The 21098-nt window shown below is 41.6% G+C and overlaps 1 protein-coding gene across 2 annotated transcripts in view; it reads right to left on the bottom strand.

Moving 5' to 3' along the window:
• Positions 1–21098, bottom strand: part of FGD5 (FYVE, RhoGEF and PH domain containing 5) — a 116240-nt gene that overhangs the window by 89154 nt on the left and 5988 nt on the right. For both annotated transcript variants that reach the window (XM_082487524.1, XM_082487523.1), the window contains exon 2: positions 14112–17040. In XM_082487524.1, coding sequence (XP_082343650.1) covers positions 14112–17040 — 2929 coding nt within the window. The remainder of the gene's footprint in view (positions 1–14111; positions 17041–21098) is intronic.

Raw genomic sequence — 21098 nt, forward strand, 5'->3', positions numbered from 1 at the left:
GTACCCCAAATGAACATCTGGCACAGTATTGTTTTCTCATCCAGATTCCACTTATATAGTCACTTTTCTGACTATGACACATTTAACAATGTTTTTCTGACTATGAGTTCTGGATCCAGTTAGAAAAAGATGATACATTTCACAAAAAGAAACTGTCTGATGACATGGCACATATCATAGATGGGAGATCAGGGGTCTGTTCCTGATTATTCTTTCTTTGTTTATTTTTGGCAGAGTAACCTCGTCACTAAAACTTGGAACCAGTGTCTTTATGTTCTATTTTCATTTTATTGCCAGTTCGTTATTCCATACTTTCCATGGAAAGTACTCCAGTAAGTTCAACATAATGAACACCATGCTGCCCTGCAGGGCTCTTAAGATGGAAGGGGAGTTGTCATTTCCCTGTACTAGCAGAATCAGCTGCTTTATCAACACCATGCAGCCAGGTCTGGGAACAAACCAGGGGAAAAATGCAGTGAAGCTAGGATCAGAAGGAAGCCTGTCTAGATGGCAATAGTAATATTCCCTATTAAAAAAAAAAAACAGCAACAGAACAAAGTATTTTTGATTGGAGTGAGACTTAACAAACTACTTAACAAACTCCTCTCTTATGGCTGTCACCATTACTCAAGCTATCTGTTGCCAGAGCCACAAAGGAATTTCTACAGATTATACAACCTTTTTTGTTACCAACCAAAATGTCCTTCAGTCTTGAGGACCATTTTCATAGATGGTCAGCCCTGGCCTAAATCACTCCCACAGAGACTTTCTAAAGCAGTGGTAGTTTGCGCTAAATGTGTCTTAGCCTCATGCTAAGACCCCCAATATCATTGCGCTACTGGGAAAGAGCTGGGGAGTTTTAGACAGCAGATCCCTTGGAATACAAGTTGAAAACTGAGCTGCCTGTTGCTCAGATGTTTGGTCATGAGGCAGGAAAACACTGAAAAATGCAATCATCTTTCTCCTGCATCATTGTAATCATGCTGCTTAGTGCCGGTGCTGCAAGGTCCAGTGACCTCAGGCAGTGTGAGGGAGACTGTCCGGAATGCTCCTCTCCCCCTCACAAGACCAGTCCTGAACAAAGCAGTGCCCAGACTCTTGGGTTTTAAAGTTCCTGAGCTCTTGCAAGCTGGGTGTGCATAAATACCTCCCTATCAGAAGGGCAGGGAGGTTTGGCAGCTTTCCCATCAGTTTTCAGAGAGATCTGGGGACGTAGGAAAGGAACTGACACTACTAAGAAACCTCTTATCTTCATGGTTGTCCTTCCAGCAGGGATTCCCTTTGGACTTGAAAGAACATATCAGATTTAAGACTCAACCAGCCTCCAGCCTTACCAGGGAAACAAATGGAGCTCCTGCAATTCTAAACCAACCAAGACCTTGTATCTGGCTTTTCTTTCCTGACATTTGGGGGAAACATCAAATGAACTGAATTTTCTTTTGTTTCAGAGATTAACCCAGTTGTTAAAGCACAATTTCCAGAAAGAGGGAAACACAGTTTAACTGCTAATATGTAGGGCTGAATGAAAGTCCTCAGTGGCTCTCCTCTGTCTCCTAAAATGTCAGTTTCAGTTCCCAGATTAAATTTAGAGCTGGCTGCAGTTTTGCATGGCTGAGGCTTTTTGAATTGAAAAATCAGGCTTGGCATGATGAAAAATTGCATAGATTTGTTAAATTTGGCTGTGATTAACCTATTAATTAATTCTCCCCCCCAATAATTCTAGAAAATCAAAACCATCTTAATTCTGCAATTCAAAAGTATGTTTTAGTTCAGAATTTACTTTAGTATCTGTATCTTTTTTTTACTTGCACATGAAACAATCGGAAAAAATGTTGGGAACTACAGAATTCCTTTATTTTGTAATTTTATTTCTTGCACTTTTCAGTTAGGCACACATATTTTATTTCTCTTGCATCCACTGAAGCAATGCTTTTCCTTAGAAATGCAATCAAATGTCAAGATAAATTGTCCAGCACAGTTTAAAATAGGATTTTACATTTTTGTCATCATCTTTTGTCACTCTCACTGTGGCTCTTTACCCTGAGTGTATTCACTGTGATGTGTTTTTATTTCACTGCCATTGTCTGGATTTTTTAAACATGACAATGTGAAAGCCGAAAGGTCTGAGGCGCTCAGTTTTAGCTCACATATTCTCCTTACCTATTTAGGGACCAGAAGATTTGACTTCAAAGATGTATTGCATTGCATACAGTCCATTACTTCTGTGTGCTAAGGAAGAGACCTTTCTGAGCTCTTGTAGCCTACTCTCAGAACTACGAATGCTGTCTGATACCTGAAATGTAAGAGGGTCAACAAACCTCACTGTGAAATTTGCATCAGAAACACCCAACTAGCTCTTCTTGAATAGGTCCACCTGCCTCAAGAGCCCATCAGGGAGATGTAGTGGGTTAATACCTGAGGTTTTGGCCCAAATTTACTAAATGTACTCAAGACATAAGGACAAATCGCCAATAGACTGAAGAGGTATTTAATTTGAGACAGCTGAGAATGGCTGGACGGAGACTGCTGAAACACAGATCCAAGCAACTATCACTTGTCTCAGCTCATCAGAACCTAGTGGTATTTCCTTTGAGGAAAAGAATTCTGAGGACATCCCTGTGATACTGATAAAGCTGGTGTAGCGTGAGTCAGACAGAGCACCAAAAGGGGTTCACTGATGATAGGTCTAAATCTGCTTGCTCTAGGCCTTTGAAGGATAGCATCTAATTAATCCAGCCATTTACTCCAGTGAAAGGGTCCTTTTATAAGCTCTTTAAGAGGGGTCTTGGCAAAACAGTGCCTCTTAAATATGTTCTTCCATCCATTAACTTTAATTGGTCGATTAAGATAAAATTAATTGTTGTATGCCACTGAACAGCAAATCTTTAAGGCAGTTTTTACATTAACCCCCCTTGGGTCATGTAAAAGAAGAATTCTTGTAGGATAATTAAAAATGCTCTGTACAATATAAATAACTTTGCTGGGTGGCACAACAAACCATAAACTACTAGATTAGATTTGCATTAAAAATGCAATAGCATTCTGTTGCTTTTGTTACAAATCTAATCTAGAGATATACCCCATATCATTGAGCAGTGGATTCTGGAAAGGCTGCAGAATTGTAATGTGCAATCTCTCATTCAATAAATCTTCCCAGTAAGGCTCCGGGTGGGGGTGGGAGAGGAGAACGGTCTGCATAGAACAGTCATTGACAGCAAAAGACCTGACCATTTCAAACCGGCTGCATCTTGCCAATCTGCAGTCTCATCACCCTGTCTGCAGACATGCTTTTTTCTGTGTGGTGCTAGGAATGCTTAAATCACAGCAATATCACTTCTGTGCCCCATAAACATCATCCAGGGCAAATCTGCAACACACAGCAGACTCTCCTCTTGGACAACCCCACTGAAATATATTTCTGGTTCATATAATGGAAACAGGGAAGACAAAGAAGTCTACCCTCAGGACATGAAGATGGCTATGTGTACACATTCCTCCTTCTCTGTACTGTAATTTGATCAGAAAAGTAGCCATCAGAATAGAGTCCGGCTGCTAATAAAACCAACATCTGCTGAGGACTTGGGACCATTTCCTGCGCGGTGTATGGGACTGTGATTCCTCATAAACAAAGCCAGGGATGGATCCAGCATCATCGTGGCTGAGCAGTGGCAGCCCTCTGAGTCTATGCTGAGACACGTCTGCTGTGTGTGCAGGACGGTGAGGTGCAATGCAAAGCTGTGCTGGGGGAGCACATTGCCTTCCTGATTATCTATACTGTGCCCCCACACCTGCATCCCTAGCATGGACCAGGACAAACAGCTCCGTGGATATGAGGAAAAAGGAGAGTGGTCATGGAGCTGCTGTAAGATTGATACCTAAATCTGGACAATGTATTAAAATCTCTCCTTCTTCAGTATCAATATGACCTTACCGATACTGTCCAGAGACACTTCTCAAAGGTGCTTGTTTGAAAAGCTCCACCATCAAAGAGCATTTAATAGCTGTCTTTCTGTCCTGGCTGTCATGGAAAGACAATTCCCCATCCCTCTAATGCCTGACAATATGAAGTGCAGCATGCCTTGTGCCCAGACCTGAGCAGCAAGGGGTTATCTGCTGCAGACTGCTCCCTGTTTCTGAGCAGCTGGAAGTCCTGCATTAACCGCTATCACCTTCTAACTCCCTGTGGCAATTCAGACAATACTAAAGTAAACAGAAATAAAGACATGACTCATGTCAGAGCTGGCTGTGGCTATTGTCAAGAATTTCAATAGGCTGTGCACAGCCTGAAGTCAGGGTATAGTACTGGGATCCCGTGCTCTGCAATGAACTTACAAAACTTTCTTTCAAGTTTAAGCTGCAAAGTGCAACAACTAATGAAAGCTGCTGAGATTTTCTTTTTCATCCTGTTCACCAGATCGCAAGTGAAAATGTCTCTTTCCCTTGTCTCTAGGCTTAATTTGTGATTGTTCTTCCCTCTATTACAGCATTTTTATAGGACTTTATCTACAAGATGCACAGTGCAGCCCATGTTCCACATTGAGATAAAGAAAAGCTATGTAGAGATTTATAGAAGTTTTTAAAAATAATTTACGTTTCTTTAAAAATCTTTTCACAGTGCTTATGATCACCATATTTCTCCTTGGCTTAATAACTGTCAGCAGAATTCCATACAATAGACCCATACAGGTCTTTAAGGGACCTGAGCCCCATTAGTACACCACTTATGTGCTCCATCATTAACGTTATCACCAGCCCTGGGAAGCGCTTGACCTATAAAAAGGAAAATCTCTCTCTTGTAAAACTTCTCATCAGTGCTATGGGTGCATGCTAGCTTAGTGTAGGCACAGAGCAGGGATTTATGGGGCAGAGAACTAGGAACTGAGCGGAATCAGCAGCTAAGATTTGTTTCCTGAGAAAGCAAAAAGAGGAAAGGATGAGAACATCCCTCCCAAAACAACTACCTGAAATCTAGGCTGAATCTGTAGCTCAGGGCTTAACTTTCCTCCCAAGTCCAGATGCCTCAAGAGCCTGCTTTGCCTAGGTTTGCCTCCAGGTCTAGTCTTCTACTCCAAATGCAGGGTAAAATAGCATGAAGTAATGTCAGCTGTATTGCTATTATTGTATACAGCAGTAAGCAAAAAGACAGTTTCAACAGTGTTGAAAATGGGGATCTTTTTTGGCTATCCTCTGACAGCCATGCCTGTACAGAGCAGCTCTAGCTGGGACAAGCAGAAAAAACAAAGCATGAGTTGATTTTATCTTCTTGACAAAATTGTCCTTGAATTTTACCCTAACCAGGAAACTATGGCAACTATGGCTGCTCTTTGAGATATAGTATTGATATGGGCAGCATATGGGCAAACGTATTACAGAGCAAAACCTGCTCTTCAGCTAACAACTCATGTGGCTTTCTTCTATCTCTATCCTCTAGGAAATGTCAGAAACATCTGGAAATCAGTGCTGCTTCTTCTTTCACAAGTCTTCCATGTGTATGAGTTTCTTTTGCTTCTCTCTTTAGAATTCTTCCCCCTCATTTGCTCTTTGTTGAGGCAGAAACAACTACAGCCTCATGGTTTCCTTGGGGCCACAGTGCAGCTGAATTAATTATCAATGGAAGAGACAGGTTCTATCTGTATTAAAAGCAATCACGTGCTTTTGCTGTACTTATTGCTGCTGCTGCATTTATCCAAGGAGTGAAAGGCTTCAGGAGTTTCTAGTGGCCATTCTCTGTGCTCATCTGATGCAATACCACAGCTGTGTTTCTTAGAGCTGACTAAAGCCGTGACTAAAGCCATGGCATTGCTGTTAGGATTCTCCTGCCAGCTGCATACCAGCACACTTCAAATGCTAAACGACTGCAGTACCTGCTTATGCTAATTGCTCAGACTTTACCAAGGAGCCCTAATCCTTTTCTGATCAGCAATTATGTTCTTTGCCAAAGTGGTGATTCCTGCTTGGACCTACTCTTCCTGCTCCTTTGCTTTCACAGAGGGCCTTTGCACTGTACCACTGCTGCAGGAATTGGGCATCAGGGGAGAAACAAGTCCTAAACAGACAATAATATAAGGGATCAGTAAATGCACAAATTTAAGGACCACTCTTTCCCTGGGGCTCAGAGTTCAGTGATAACAGTAAAACTGATGTGCAGCTACAATTACTGTCTCGGAAAGGCATTTTATTCCCTTTCCCCAGTGATCTTCCCAAAAACTTGGTTGTGTGCTGGGATTGGCAGTGGTAATGTCTCCAGAATAGCAGGGAAAACACAACTTGCAACAAGAATTACTTGGGAAAGCAGCATGGTCAACTGCAGAGGGCACATCTACCTGCTTTCTCGCTGAAGACACTGAAAAGTCCTTACTTGGCCAATGACCTTTGGTCAAATCACTGTATCTGCCTGTTTTACCTCTTGCCCTTTGCCTTACTTAAATCAGGACACAAACTGGGACTTCCCTTCCAAATGCAATATAAAACCCAAGAGATAGAGGGAAGATGTTTTTGCATTTGGCATGATGCATTCACTGAAACCTGTAAAAAAGCCTGATTTTCTGCTCCAGAGAGTTGCACACGATGTTCCTGACAGAACCACAGGCAAAATCGTCACCCCAGCATCAGCTCCACAGACTGTCCAAACTTGAAGTGTCTATGGGAGAATGACTGGCTGGAGGGCCAAGCTCAGCTACTCATAACTGCATTCAACATAGCAGGGAATTAGCACCTCCATGTTCATGTTTTAATGACAATAACCTTCCAAACAGACTGTGCTTTGTATTTGAGGACTTTTGAGTGCTACCCAGTTCAGCCATAGACACTGGACTGCATGAGCTCTACAATTAATTCTCTAGCATGCAGACTATCTCCTCTTTTACCCTATGCACTTTTTCTTTCTCAACCATTTTATTACATAGACTTTTACAAACACACCTGTCTGTGACTACAGCACATGGGGCCAGTGATCACTAGAGGGGAGGAAGGTTTTGCTTACTTACCCCCTTATTAAAGGGTAAAAGTCTTTAAAGGAAAAGAATGGTAATGACATTTTATTTTAAAAAAAGAAAAAGTGCTTTCTGCTTACAAGCAATAGAGATCCGCAGGGCCAGACTCTAATCTTGGCCATCTCCTGTAAAATCCTTTAAAGTCTTTGTTGCCTGTCTGATTAATAGTTGAATGAAAGGGATCTCTAAACAATTGTGAAGAGACTTCCTAAATTCTTCTAATATCCTTTACAGAAACCTAACCTTTCCAGCTCTCTCATACACTTGGAATGAGTTTCAGTGTGTGAATTTGAAGTAGCAGTAAAAGACAACACCCTTTTAGAAACAGTTCTGGTTTCTTTTCTAATGAGAGAACAGAATTATTTTATGAACCACAACTATAGCTATATTTTCTTGAATGACAGATTGAAGATGTGAGTTACAGCCTTCCCAACCTTCCAAAATACTTATCTCCACAACTTTTTGGCAATGAGGGAAGTATACAAAAGCTATGATCTATGGCAGGCATTTGGAGACAGATGCTCTTATAGGCTTCAATCGTATCATGCTTGGAGATTAACTCTGTGGTATGGGTATTATTTGACCTACTTTACAGGTTAAATTGTTTCAAATGTCTTCAGTAATTGAGAGAAAAAGAAAATGGAGGAGAGTGGGGAGAAGAAATTGATGAAAAATCTGATTTATTCAAGTAATTTAAGGAAATGAAGGGATGCCATCTTCAGCCTCCTCCTGCTTTAATGGGTGCAGTTGTATGCAGGTTTAAATCAGCTCACTATGCTGGACTTCATAGAAGAACATTCCTGAACATTTGCTTCTGGCCTTGTGTGCATGAGACTTTCAAGTTGTGCCTTTCTGCTCCGTGCATTAAATAACAGCCTTGTAAGTTGTCACCCTTACTGAGCCTCAGTTCGGCAAATACTTGTCTGATTTTGAAACGTGTTAGAGATGCAGATAAACAGTGGAGCTGAATTGCATATCAGCCTTTGATAAAGAGCTGGATTTTTGATAAAGAGACGGATTCTTTCAGTAGCTGTTCTCAAGTCGTATCAGGTACATTTATTAACCTCATAAGCATTTCTCACCCAAATAAGTATCTCTTTGCCTGCTTGCCCGTCTGTCCTTCGCTACAGTATATGAGTACCTCTGACAGGCTGCCACTTTGACAAACCTATCAGTATTGTTGTATCAGGTTTTCTAAGAATCTTCTTTTTAATTGGAAACTTTCTGGTCTTTTATGTAAATTAAAGCACTATTGAGGTTATATGAATGACATTGATCCACAATTATAACAAAAGACATATAATATTCCTGTATATTTCATAGAATCATAGAATGGTTTGTGTTGCTTATGGCCAGGGACACCTCCTACGAGCCCAGGTTGCTTCAAGCCCCGTCCAACCTGGCCTTGAACACCTCCAGGGATGGGGCAGCCACAGCTTCTCTGGGAAACCTGGGCCAGGGGCTCACCACCCTCACAGGAAAGAACTTCTTCCTGATACCTAATCTAAATCTCCCCTCTTTCAGTGTAAAGCCATTGCCTATTAACTCTTGTCCTATTACTACATGCCCTTGTAAAAAGTCCCTTCCCATCTTTCCTGTAGCTCCTTTAGGGACTGGAAGGGGCTCTAAGGTCTCCCTGGAGCCTTCTCTTCTCCAGGCTGAACAACCCCAACTCTTTCAGCCTGTCCTCACAGCAGAGGGACTCCATCCCTCTGATCATCTTCATGGCCTCCTCTAGACTCGCTACAACAGGTCCATGTCCTTCTGATGTTGGGGGCTCAAGAGCTGAAGGCAGCACCCAGAGGGATTTCACTGCAGTGGAGTAGAGGGGAAGAATCCCCTCCCTCGCCCTGCTGGCCACGCTGCTGGGGATGCAGCCCAGGATGTGGTTGGCTTTCTGGGCTGTCAGCGCACATTGCCGGCTCATGGTGAGCTTCTCATCAACCAACACCCCCAAGCCCTTCTCCTCAGAGCTGCTTTCCAGCCATTCTCCACCCAGCCTGGATGTGTGCTTGGGATTGCCCCAACCGAGATGCAGGACCTTGCACTTATCCTGGTTAAACTTCATGAGTTTCGCATAGGCCAACCTCTCATGCCTGTCCACATCCCTCTGGATGGCATCCCTTCCCTCCAGCATGTCGACTGCACCACACAGCTTGGTGTTGTCAGCAAACTTGCTGAGGGTGCACTTGATCCCACTGTCCATGTTGCCGACATATTTGTTTTACTATTTCAAATATAACAACACTGATTGTCCTTTCTTGGTCATTGCTATTTTGGTCTGTGAACTATTTATACTGAAAGCTTCCATGACATAATTATCTCTAGACTTTCACCTTATCATTCATATGCTGTGCTGAGATACCACACTGTGACTCTCTAAGAGTTGGTGATTTAATCTTGTATAACATATGTGCTTCTCATTTGAACAAGCAGAGAGCGCCAGAAATATAACATCTTGATTTTATTGGTTAAAAACATACTATGCTGGAGGAAATTCACTCTTATGGTTTAAATTTCATCTTAAGCTTAAGGACATATGAAGGTCTGAGTAGCATGTTATTCAGACCATTTTTAGGCAGCGAATTCATGTTCTAAGACGTTTATTATGCTCAGCTTTTGTTAGGCTTTGTTTGGTGTATGTTACAGAAGGGTAGGGAACAGGCCATCATACAGACTGTCCCTGGCTGCAGTCTTGGAGCTAATCAGTGACTGGTGACCTGCAGGGAGCAGAGAGGATATCATCACTTAAGTGGCATAATTTGATAGAACATAGGTTGATGACTCCAGTGGTGAGGCAAGGGGACAGCTCATTGGAGGCAGGAAGTAATTGCTCATCCATTTTCTCCTTTTAAAGGAGCAGGATTTGCATTCTATATGGCCCATCAACTATAAGTAGTGGTTCTATTGCTGTCTAACTATAATATGATTTTGGTATAGATTTTGGAATTGGTCTGCTCTGAGGTAGTCCTTGTGATCTTGCACATAGGCCTGGCAGAAGCCCAGACTGACTATGGCTATGCACAAAGAGGATTGCTTACAAAGCTTTTAACATACCTGCTTACTATGAAGCATCCTCTCCCACACTAACACTTCAGATGCTAGCACTGTTGTATCAGTCCCTAAACACCTGTGTGTTCCTGCTTCAGTCTGGCCAAATTAAAGGAAAGGTATCACATGCTTGACACACTTAAACCATGTTTTTTCCTGACTTTCTGCTAAAGACAATTTTTTCTCCATCTTCTTCTTGAAGAAGCACATCCCTTGGGAATAAATCACATTTACAAAGGAATTGGATACTGAAGAGCTGATCAGCTTTCTTGATTGTACTAAAGCTGAGAAGCATCAGATAGGTGCCGTATGTCTTGAAAGACAGTGGAAAGTTGGAGCCTGCAGGAGACTGCAATTGCAGACACTTATTAGGAATTACCATGAGCCTTGGTGTAATGGCACAGAGCACTGGAATATCCGCACTGGTCCCCAGGAATTCACTTCAGAGTCAAAGTCTGAACATGTCCTGCTGTTGGTAAAGTACAATAATCAGACTGAGGTTCTTCTAGTATGTATCAATGACCATTTTATGTAGAAGGATATAGAACGTACAGTTAACAGCAACATGGTCTTTGGGCTCATTTCTTATGAATATTCAACATCACAGTGGAACTGCAGGTATACTCCTCTTATTCCTCTCTTCTCCCTATCTTCTTACCTCTCTGGATTTTGAGCATCTTAGCAGATAGAAGGATTGAGACTTGGCAAACCTGGTAAATCCAAATTACGGACTCTAAGTAGAAAGCAAAAAGGGGAAATGAAATTCTGAAAACACCCAAACTATGCCATCTTCCTGACCTTATCTAAACCCTGATAAAAGACGCTCTCCATCTCTCCTAAAAACACTGGAAGTGATACTGTGGTAGATGATGAAATGAGTGTTGGAGGTATCCCTTTCCCATTGCCTTGATGTTTATCACATTACCATATGCATGGTTGATGCTCTGAAAGTCAAGCTGGGTTAGTGAAGCTATTCTTTAAGACGTGCCAGAAGAATGCTTTAATTCTAACTGAAAGTTTAGCCAGTAACTTTGGTGAAATTGCTCTGACTTGTAGCTGTTGAAGGTCAAGGCAATGCTATAGGTTACAGTGTACTGTCCCAGAGATGGGGTGCAGCTGCCTTTTGCTTTCAGCCTGAACAACTAGTTTGTGTTGCTTTGCACTTTGTAGTGCAATGGTTCAGAGAAAAGGAGCTAGAAAGTGACTTTTCAAAAGCAAATGAAAATTGAGTCTGATTCAGGCTATGTGGAAAGATCAGGGGAATTCTGTCCAATTCCACTTATGTCCCATTATTTCTACACTGTACAGAAGGCTAATGATGACCTATGTTGTCATACAACCGAATCAGAATTTAATTATTAATAACAGATAGCTAAATTTTGGAGATACACAATAACTGCTCCTCAGGGGGCAATATTCCCAGTTCTATTCTGGCAACGGTAATTCTAAGTTAAGATATATTTCTCGAACACTTTCGTTTATTTGACTTTTTCTATAAATTTGATTGCTTCTAATTAGAAATTATTGGTTTAAATCTACTCCACGTGGTCTTTCCTTTTAAGCAAGAAAATTAAACAGTGAATCTTCTCACCTGTCAATTTCTGTAAGCCCCCCTTTTCCCCAACCACACACAGTAGTGGAGGTTCCTGGATTATTATAATCTTTTACAGCACTCTCACATTCTGTTCGCTGAAATGTAATAAAAGAGTTGTCCTTGGCCATTAATCAAAAATGTAGCAATCCCATAAGGTATCAGCAGATGCTAAATACCAGTGCTCTGCAGGTGAATGCACCAAAGAGTAGTTCATGGGCTTAACTCTCAGGTATTGCAAAGGTTTAATCCAACACACTTGTACTCTCAAATGGTTGAAATAAGCCTCAGGATATGAGCAGACTGGAGTTCAGAGTCATTTTTATCCCTGTGTGGTTGTGGTAGAGCTGTGTTTAATAGGTATTCATATTAGAAAGCTTAAATCCATTGAGAGATATTTTAGGCAGAACTGTTTTAGCAGGAAATAAAACATCCATGTCCATACATCATGTATGCATGTGTAAAAAGGTTCATGTACGTGTACTTGTACAATTTGCTTTGCTTTACGATTAGACCATACACTGTTTTCTCCAAGTATATTATGCCATTATATGTGTATTACCCATTTACATTTCATCGAAGCTTTTCAGGCGTGTCTTTGTCCAAAACATCCTGACAACTATAGCAAATAATAGCTATCTCAGCAGCAATGTATGTATGTTGCTGTCTGACCGATGCTCTTCCCCTCCACCCCGGTTATCTTGATAAAGGGGTTGTTCAGGATCCTAGCCTTCATTTCTCCCCCAACAGCAAAAACTGCATGCACAACAAGCAGCAGACTGAAAAATTATGTTCACGCCTTGACCTTGAGACTTCCTGAACCAGTTTGGATTGGCTCTCCCCTTGAAACAACAGGCTTCCACAGGAAGTTCATAAATGGGCCCAAGTCACAGCAATTGACGTAGTTTCAATATTTTTAACTTGGTTCTTCAAGAACTACCTAAAATGGGCGGCGTTTCATGGACACAAAGAACTGGCCAGCTTTTCCAAGAGCAAACTGCTGAAAGCAGTGTGACTAATGGGCTGTCGGGCCCGGCTAATGCAGCTTGTGCTGAGCCCTGCTCGGGGGACGCGGCTGTGCGCATTGTGAAGTTGCACTGTACTCCACCAAGTACCAGTGTCAGCACCACTGGGGCCCCCGACACGGTAGGCAGCCAACAACTCCAAAGAGCTAAACCATAAGCCTGTGTCCCAGACCCCACAGCTTCAGGCACATTTGGATCCACAACTTAAGCACTGCTGCAATCTCTTTCCCCAGGTCCTACTCACCACCCCCACCTCCGCCAATTCATGCCTCTCTCAGAAAGACAAAGCACTGTGCATCATTCTTGTCTTAGAAATGGTTTGCAAGACTCATTCAGAGGTGTTAAAGAAAAGTTCTTTTACTCCCCAAGTCTGAAATATCAAAAAAGGGATGTGTGAAAAGCCCATGGTTTGTTCCATTCATAATGACAGGGGAGAGGACCAGGAAAAGTAAATGTTGCAAAGAAACAGGAGCATTAAATCTTTAGAAGGAGAATGATGGATGAAAGTGGACATGAAAACCTTGCTTTTAAGATGTTTATCTTTTTCACACAGCTCTAACAAAATGCAGCTGCATTAAAGGCATTCCTTTTCATTCATTTGCTCTGCACCTTGTTTTCTCATTTACCTGTTTAACACAAACTTAATGCAAAACACTCTTCTTATTTACATCTCTGCACTCCACTGATTGTATGCTAAAATCTGACAACAGATTCAAATTCAAAGGTCTTGAGTGCACTGCTCCTATGTAACTATGAAAAGGACATTTTCTTGTTTGCAAATAATCCAATGAAATGGGAGGAAAGATTGTTATTAATGTTAGCAATGCATATGATTTCAGACAGAGCTATTTAATTAATTTATAAATCAGCAGCTCTGTCAAAGGGCCGCAATGATAAGCTTTACAGCAACTTTTAAAATTAATGGTCTAGTCTGATTAGTTCATGATTTGTGGTTTTCTGGTCTATACTTAACTGATGTACTTTGAAAGATAAATTTTATATATATTGTTGCTTTGAGAAATTGGCAGGAATGAAAAAATTAAGCAAGACCCCTTCCAGCAAATAGGCTCTCTTTTCATTCAGTCAAGAAGTCAGAAACCTTTCTTACTGAAGAACAAAGCAAGCTCTCCTGCCACCCCGAGCCCGAAAAATTAGATCCATTGGATAAACCAAATATTTTTAAATGTTCTTTGGTTTGTATCTGTAAACCATAGGATACAGATCCACTGGACTTGCTAGTATGCATTTACAAGGTAAAGAGTTAATTTGGTGTCTTTTTTTTTTTTCACTGATAAAGGCTTATCTTGTATTCTTCCAATCTTTCTGGTAAGCATTTCCTGAGAGGGGTTATAAGCCAAGGAACATGGAGGATCTGCCTACAATACCTAGCAGGGGAGGCCTTGCCTGTTTGTCCAAGGCTAGCAGGTCTTACAGAATAATTTATTACAGTACCTTTCTGTTTCCTGGTCTGTGGTTTGCTGCTTGTTCTCAAAGCCAGTGAAGCTGCTCATATCCACATATCCGTCATTCTCATTAGCAGCAGATAATGCCCTGCTGGGATCTTCAAAAAACTCAGTAAAAGTTCCTGCTCTGGTGGATCTTCGAGGAGGAATTTGTATGTTTTCATAGTCAGAGCTCATAGCAGGAATGTTCTCATAGTCAGATGTGTCAGCATTGGGAAAAGAAATGGACCTGGGTTTTGTCAATGGGAGTGGCATGAAAGGAGGTCTGGACCGGTCCTCAAAGGACTCCACCCTTGACACACTCCTGCTGAAGGACTTGGGCGTTCCTTTTCTTTTACCATCCTTATAGAAAAGAATAGCTGAGGGAGACTCAGATGCACGAAGCTTCCCCACATGTGATTTTAGTTGAGGTGAGCTACTTAGGCTCCTCCTGTCCAGCTCCATCAGCCTGGGAGGCCCATGGTAGCTAGACTCTGATGAGGACCTTGAAGAGGAAACATTAACATCTACATGGACTTTGCTTTCAGTTTTCTTCTTGAATTTTAGAGTGAGGAACCTCTTAAAGGAAGATTTCTTTTTCTTGGAATACTTATCAGGTGAGTCATTCTCTATCAAAAGTGAAGGGGAACTTTTAGTGATTGGCTTTTTGGTGATGTAGGCAAGTTCAAAAGGAGGCGGTATATCAACAACTGAGGATGGAGTAGATACGCCACATGATGAAAGATGATTTCTCTGGGAAAAACTACCTGAGGAACCATTGACACAAGGCAAAGACAAGTTGTCTTCTGTCCTTTTTATTCTACCATCATCCAGTACACAGCCATCACTTTCTCTGTAAACAGAGACAGGTATCTCTCTCCCTTCAACAGAATAAGATCGAGGATATAAAATGAAACATCTTGACTTGGTTGGTAATGTCCTGTTGGCTTCCATTGGTTTTCCTTCCACTGAAAATAAATTATTGCTTAAATCTTCTGTCCCAGAGCCATTGCGGGAAGATGGTAAATCAGTTTCAGGTCCAGTTTCTTCTGGAACTGTTTCTGGGACATAGCCCGGCATTTTCCCAGAGAGCGACCGTGTTCTAGTGACAATGCTCTTACGATCAATGGGCAGCAAGTTGTTTTCACCATCCATGCCTAATTCATCCCTTTTGCTGTGATCAGCTCCTAAATCAGTCTGCCCATCATGAGCAGTTTCATTTTCTGCGGGAAGCACATAAGGGTCATCTAGGGAATCACTGCTAGTTTCTCTTTCTTCTGATTCTTCAGGCACAATGACCACTTCAGGGACTGCTAGATCTTCATGCAAGACACATTTGACCCCACATTCTACATTCATTTTGCCATGCTTACAGACTTCTAACTCTTCCTCAAGTGGGACCTGTTGAGGTGGATTTGGGACACTTTTGGTGAAGCTGTTTGCTTCCACCTCATTGTCTTCAAGTTGCAGCTCATCTGACTTAGAGGTTTCCACAATGCTTTCCCTTTGCTCTTCAACAGTCACATTTTCCAGCTCTGGCTCCATCCCCGGACTAATAGGTAGACTATCAGAAATCACACAATCTTCATCCAGAGAGGTCTCTTCTGTTTGAAGATTCTCATCGGAATGTTCCATGGGTATTTCCTCACCACGTTCATTCTCACAAGGAGCAATCTGACAGCCATCATCCATATTCTCTGCATTCATAGTTTCTTCTTCCCCTTTCCCAGAGTCTTTGCTTGTTTCACAGGCTACCTCTGATGTCTTCGCCTCGCCTCTCCTCTCAGTGATCTGGCAGCCATCACTGGCATTTCCTGTGTTTGTACTATTGTGCTCATCTGGGTCTGCTTCCTCCTCTTCAGCTGCTGCTTGATGGGTGGACTTTCCTAAACCATTTTCAGCATTTGGTTCATCTTCACATGTTTCTAAGCCAGGAGTTGTTTCTTCACGGGCTTCATCAGGCAGCATGTCAGGGCTTGCGCAGTCATTATTTTCTAACTCCCTTTCCATGTTCAAATCAAGCTCTGCACGTGCACTGTGGTCACCATCATGGGCCAGACACCCATCTCCCATTTCTAAAATCTCAGGCAGTTCCTCCTCCTCCTGCTCTGCCTTCTCACTACCTGATTCATCTCCGCGTAGTGGCATTACAATGGTATCTTTACAGTTATCACCCACTAGTTCCTCATCTCTATCCAAAATGTTATCACTGTCAGTCTTACAATCACTATTGTCCTTAACCAGTTCCAGGTTGTAAGAAGCTTCCTCCTTGTTTTTGGTTTCACTGCAATCACCTACAACATCCTCATCTTCATCTACAATCTTGGAAGCATCATTATCCCCATCAGGGGCATCTGAGGACTCCTCACAAAGTGCTTTGGACTGGTCACAGTCTCTGGTTGATTCTTCAGAGTCTGGTTCCATTGGTTCAGCAATTTCTGAAGAGTTACAGTGCTCATCTTCGGTGACTTCTCGATTGCCTATATCCTCATCATTAGCAATGTTATCCTCTTCCTTCTCTACTTCTTCTGGAGTTTCCGAGACGTCATTTTCCACAGGTGAATCATGCTCATGTTCCAAGTCATTACAGTCTTTGCTGGTCAGCTGAGCTTCAGGAACTACAATGTATTCATTATCTGCCTCAGATTCTGGGCAATCAGCATTGCATTGGCTTCCTTCATACAGCTCTCCATCAAGACATACTAGTTTCCCATTTGAGCATTTATTTAAGTTATTGTTGGTATAAACATTGGATTTGCCCTCAGTGTCAGCTGAGAATTTTGGCTTGGGAGCAATAGGTGGTTTGGGACCCCTAGACATAGAGTTCGGGTTATGAAGAATATCAGCCCTTGGCAGTGAAGGAGAAAATTTGGAGACAGCTACTGGAGAAAGATGACCAATAATCTTTGGTTTCGGTGCTAGTGGTGGCTTTGTGATTTCTGGAGAAAAGAGAGAAAAGCCATGTTAGTCATCTTGGTTTCTTATTAAAGCCAGTAGAATTTACAGAGAAATTTTACACAGAATTTACAGTAGACTTTATCTTATACCAGTGACTTCTAATGCAGAAGGAGTCCAGCCAATAAAAGGCTCAGCTCTGAAAAGAGAACTGAAGGAGCAAAGCATATGCACTGTGCTTCCAAGTGGCACTGTAGCTGCTCCAGGGAACATGGTTTAAGGTCAAAACTGAACTGAACTGAACTAGATGTAGCCCTAGCACACTTGGGGAGAGAAAGATGTACAGCTGCAGAGACAAGGGTATGTCATACAGATACCCGCAGACGGGTAACACCTCCCGCACTCAGAAGTACTAAGGACATTAGAGACCTTTTGATTCTGCCTCAGAAATCTGTTTGCCCTAAGATTAAGTATGAACAATTTGATTCAATGATGCTGAAGTGTTTCACTGCAATGAAAGAAATGCCTTTCAGCCATAGTAGCTGTTCTTATAACACAGTACAAACAAAAATCATTTGTAGCAATGATTTTAATTTCAATATGTAGTTTGCAGAATTTCAACATTGAACAAAATTAGTTCTACCAACAGATCAAGGTTTAACTCAACCCAGCGAAACTGAAGTGGTGCCCAGACAGAGTCTTCCCATCTGCCATTACCATGGCAACAAAATATGGAGTTACATTTTGTTTGTCAAACAACATAATCATGAGGGATGAGACGGTTTGCTAAAAGTTTGGCTAATACTTGGCATTGACTATGCAGCTGAGCTATAATGCGTTGAATGAAATACTTCAACCCAAAACATGAAGAGAGTTACTCGTTTAAACTTAAGTTCAGTTTTCAGTGTATGGTTTCTTCAGCCCTTTCTTTAGTCAAAAGATCCTCCATCCTCCTGTAAATGCCAGGACCCCTTGCAGGTTCTCTGAACATCAAAATATACTTTAAAAAGTTAATTATCTTGCAAAATAAGGCCAGCCAGGATCTCTAAACTATTTCTAGTGGAAGTGCTGACACACACGTAGAGGAATTCAAGCAGATTGACAATAAGCTAGATTGAAGCTAGATGAATTAAGTCATATATGGCCATTTTACTCACAGTACAGTTTACATGCTACAGCCCTTTCCAGCTGCCTTGGTCCTGAAATTAATATTCTTTAAATAACTGAATGAAATGCTGAAAGGCTGCATAAATAGGCAACAATAGGGATCCTCCCTCATGAGATTTTAGACGAGATGAAATATGAGGTGTGAAGAAGCCAGAGCACCAAACGGTTACAGATGGTAATAAGTAGAGAAAGATTTTGCTCTTACTAATGTTTCCTAGCCATCAATAGGTAATTACATGGTTAATCAATCAGAAATCTCAAATTCTTTTTATAATTTTAATTAATACATTTTAGTGGGAAAGGGGGAGCTGTCCATTGTAAGGAAAAGTACAGGACAAACCATTTCACCATGAGAGAGACAGGAACAATTCTTTGTGCAAAATCTTCATGCCCTACACACAGGAAATATGGGAACAGCATCTCAAGAGGAACCATTTAGGATATGGTTCCTATGTGAAATCCTATCCTAAACCATGGTATGAATTTCAAGAAGTGTAGCTACTGTGCTGTTATATCTTGAGCATTTTGGAATGCAGATTTTTTACATCTGGAAGTGAAGACAATTAAAATTCAGCTGTGCACCATACTGAGAATAAAGCAATACTGAATGCAGACTGCTTAAAAATGATTCTCCGATTGTTCTGATATTTGGTATCATGGTAGTTTTCTTATGGTTGTCTTAATCCAACTGGAGTAATTTGACTGGCATATTTGTTTAGTTAGACTCTCTAAGGTATAAGAGGCTGTTTCTTCTGATCTTCTTAACCTTGCTGAAATTTCTTCCAATATTCAGAAAGATGCTGACGGTTTGGCAATCTGATGTAGTCAGAAAACAGTCTTTCTAGAATTATGAGACACCAGAGAGATTTCACCTAAGTTAAAAACTGAATTAGTAGTCTCAGCTCAGCCCAGGAGTGAAAAGTGTGTTCTGATCAGGCACCTTATCGCATATATTGGTTAAGAATTATTCTGTATCTGGGGTTTTATCTGATCCAGCTTCACATGTGGAACAACTTGTGGAAAAGGAGGGAGCGAGAACTGCATATTCGCCAGTCTCCAGTACTGTAGTGTGTACTCTTGTTTCTCAGTATCCACTGCTGCTTTGAGCTGCAGGGCATCTGTCTAATTATTGAAAGCACAGAATGGGTAGCTAATATTTCCCTCCAGATTATTTCAGAAACGTTATGTGCCAAACACTTCACCATTGCTGAAGTACCATTGCTTCTGTTGCAGCCAGCAGCAAGTCTACAGCAGCTGAAGGCGGCAGAGGGCTGAAAGCTGTTGCCTGTTAAAAACAGGGAGGGAATAGAAGTGGGTCAAGTATCTTGTAAGCCTGGCTCTCCAGCAAGATATGGATATTTAAATCAGTTATTGCGATGACTGAACATCCTAAACTAACTTTCTGGCAGTAAAATGCATGAATTTTTTATTAGTTAGAACGGAGTTCTTACCCCTTTCCCGCCAGAAATCAGCAACGGACCCCTTATCACCATAATGAAACATTTTTAGGACTAACTCCAAGGAAGAAATATCATGTTGGAGGTATTATACTACTTCCCGCAGTGTCTGGCTTTTCCTAGGAATGTCTACCCAAGAGTAGGACACAAATATACCTACTCCATTCCTGGGATGTGACAAGGCTTGAGTACAGTCCCTGCTTTCTCATCCTTGTTCTTATCAGAAGAAGTGTCTGTACTGAAACACTGAGTAACAAGAAAAAGACTGGACTGTAAAGACTGCCAGGATCTCCCAAGCTTGTCTTATAAACAAATTTTAAATAAAACAATGTAATGATCTCGTTTTCTTTATGTAAAATAACCATGCAATCATCCACTTTAAAAAAAAATAGCTTAAACACAGATGTCTACTTTCCCTCCAATGATAATTTTCTACAGCAAAAGGAATCAAGTAATCTTGAGTTTTTCCTTCTGCTACCTTCAGTGACATTTCTATTGGAAGAGAACTTACGGCAATGGACCCTGTTCACAGTATGGCAATAATAGGCATTGTGATGTCCTACTCTTACCCACTTGTGCCAGCTACTGGCCACTAGTGATTCCTTCCATAGTTTTTTCCTAGCTGTTCTGTGTGTTGATCTCGCCTTTCACCAGGCTCCTTAAACAATTTTCCTTTTTTTCATTTAGGTGGGGGAGGTGGCAGGAGGAGTAAAAGTGTTTGTTTAAAGAACGACCCAAACAATTACTGAAAAGAAAGCACCACTGTTTGGCTTTTATCAGGACTATTTCATTCTGCTTCAATTTCTGCTTCCTTTGCTGGAAGGTTCTGGCTGTAACTTCTAAATGGACACAAAACAACACTGCACCATAAGGAATGTGTATGTTCACAAATAATTGTGCATGTTTATTTTAGGATGTGTTTTATGTTGGAGGGAGACACACCCACCTTGTGCTTAAAAGGAAACTCTCGGGGAATAGGAATTTCTTTAGCCTGCTCCTCCCCTTATTGTTCAATGCTTCCTCATACTGACAAGGACGGCTTCCTCTCCTTACCCACCTTCCTTCAGGCAAACCTGCATTTCAGCAGGGTTTCACTCCTGCTAGGGCCCATATGAAATTACATTACCCTCCTCCCATCGAAGTTTCTAAGCAGTGAACAGTAGCCTAGCAGCTCTCCTGCAATGGCAATCAGCCCGTACAACCTTCACTGTTCAGGTGTTACTTTGAAGCAGTAAGTATTTTGCAGTGGTGTATTGCCTGAAATGCTGCAACTACCCACTTTCAAATGTTCTGCAGATTTAGGAATTAGCCTGGAATTTAACTAAGGCTTATAAGGGACCATATCTACCACCACCCCCCGCTCCCATCAAGCAGCTGGTTTTGAGGTGAAGACCTAATTAAAAAATGAGGTTTCACATTTCCGGGGATATTTGTAGACTTGTCCCAGGCCCATGGTCTTTGATGGTGGCCCAAGAAAT

This window comes from Vanellus vanellus, assembly GCF_965231255.1.
Source record: "Vanellus vanellus genome assembly, chromosome: 9".
NCBI classification, from domain to species: domain Eukaryota; kingdom Metazoa; phylum Chordata; class Aves; order Charadriiformes; family Charadriidae; genus Vanellus; species Vanellus vanellus.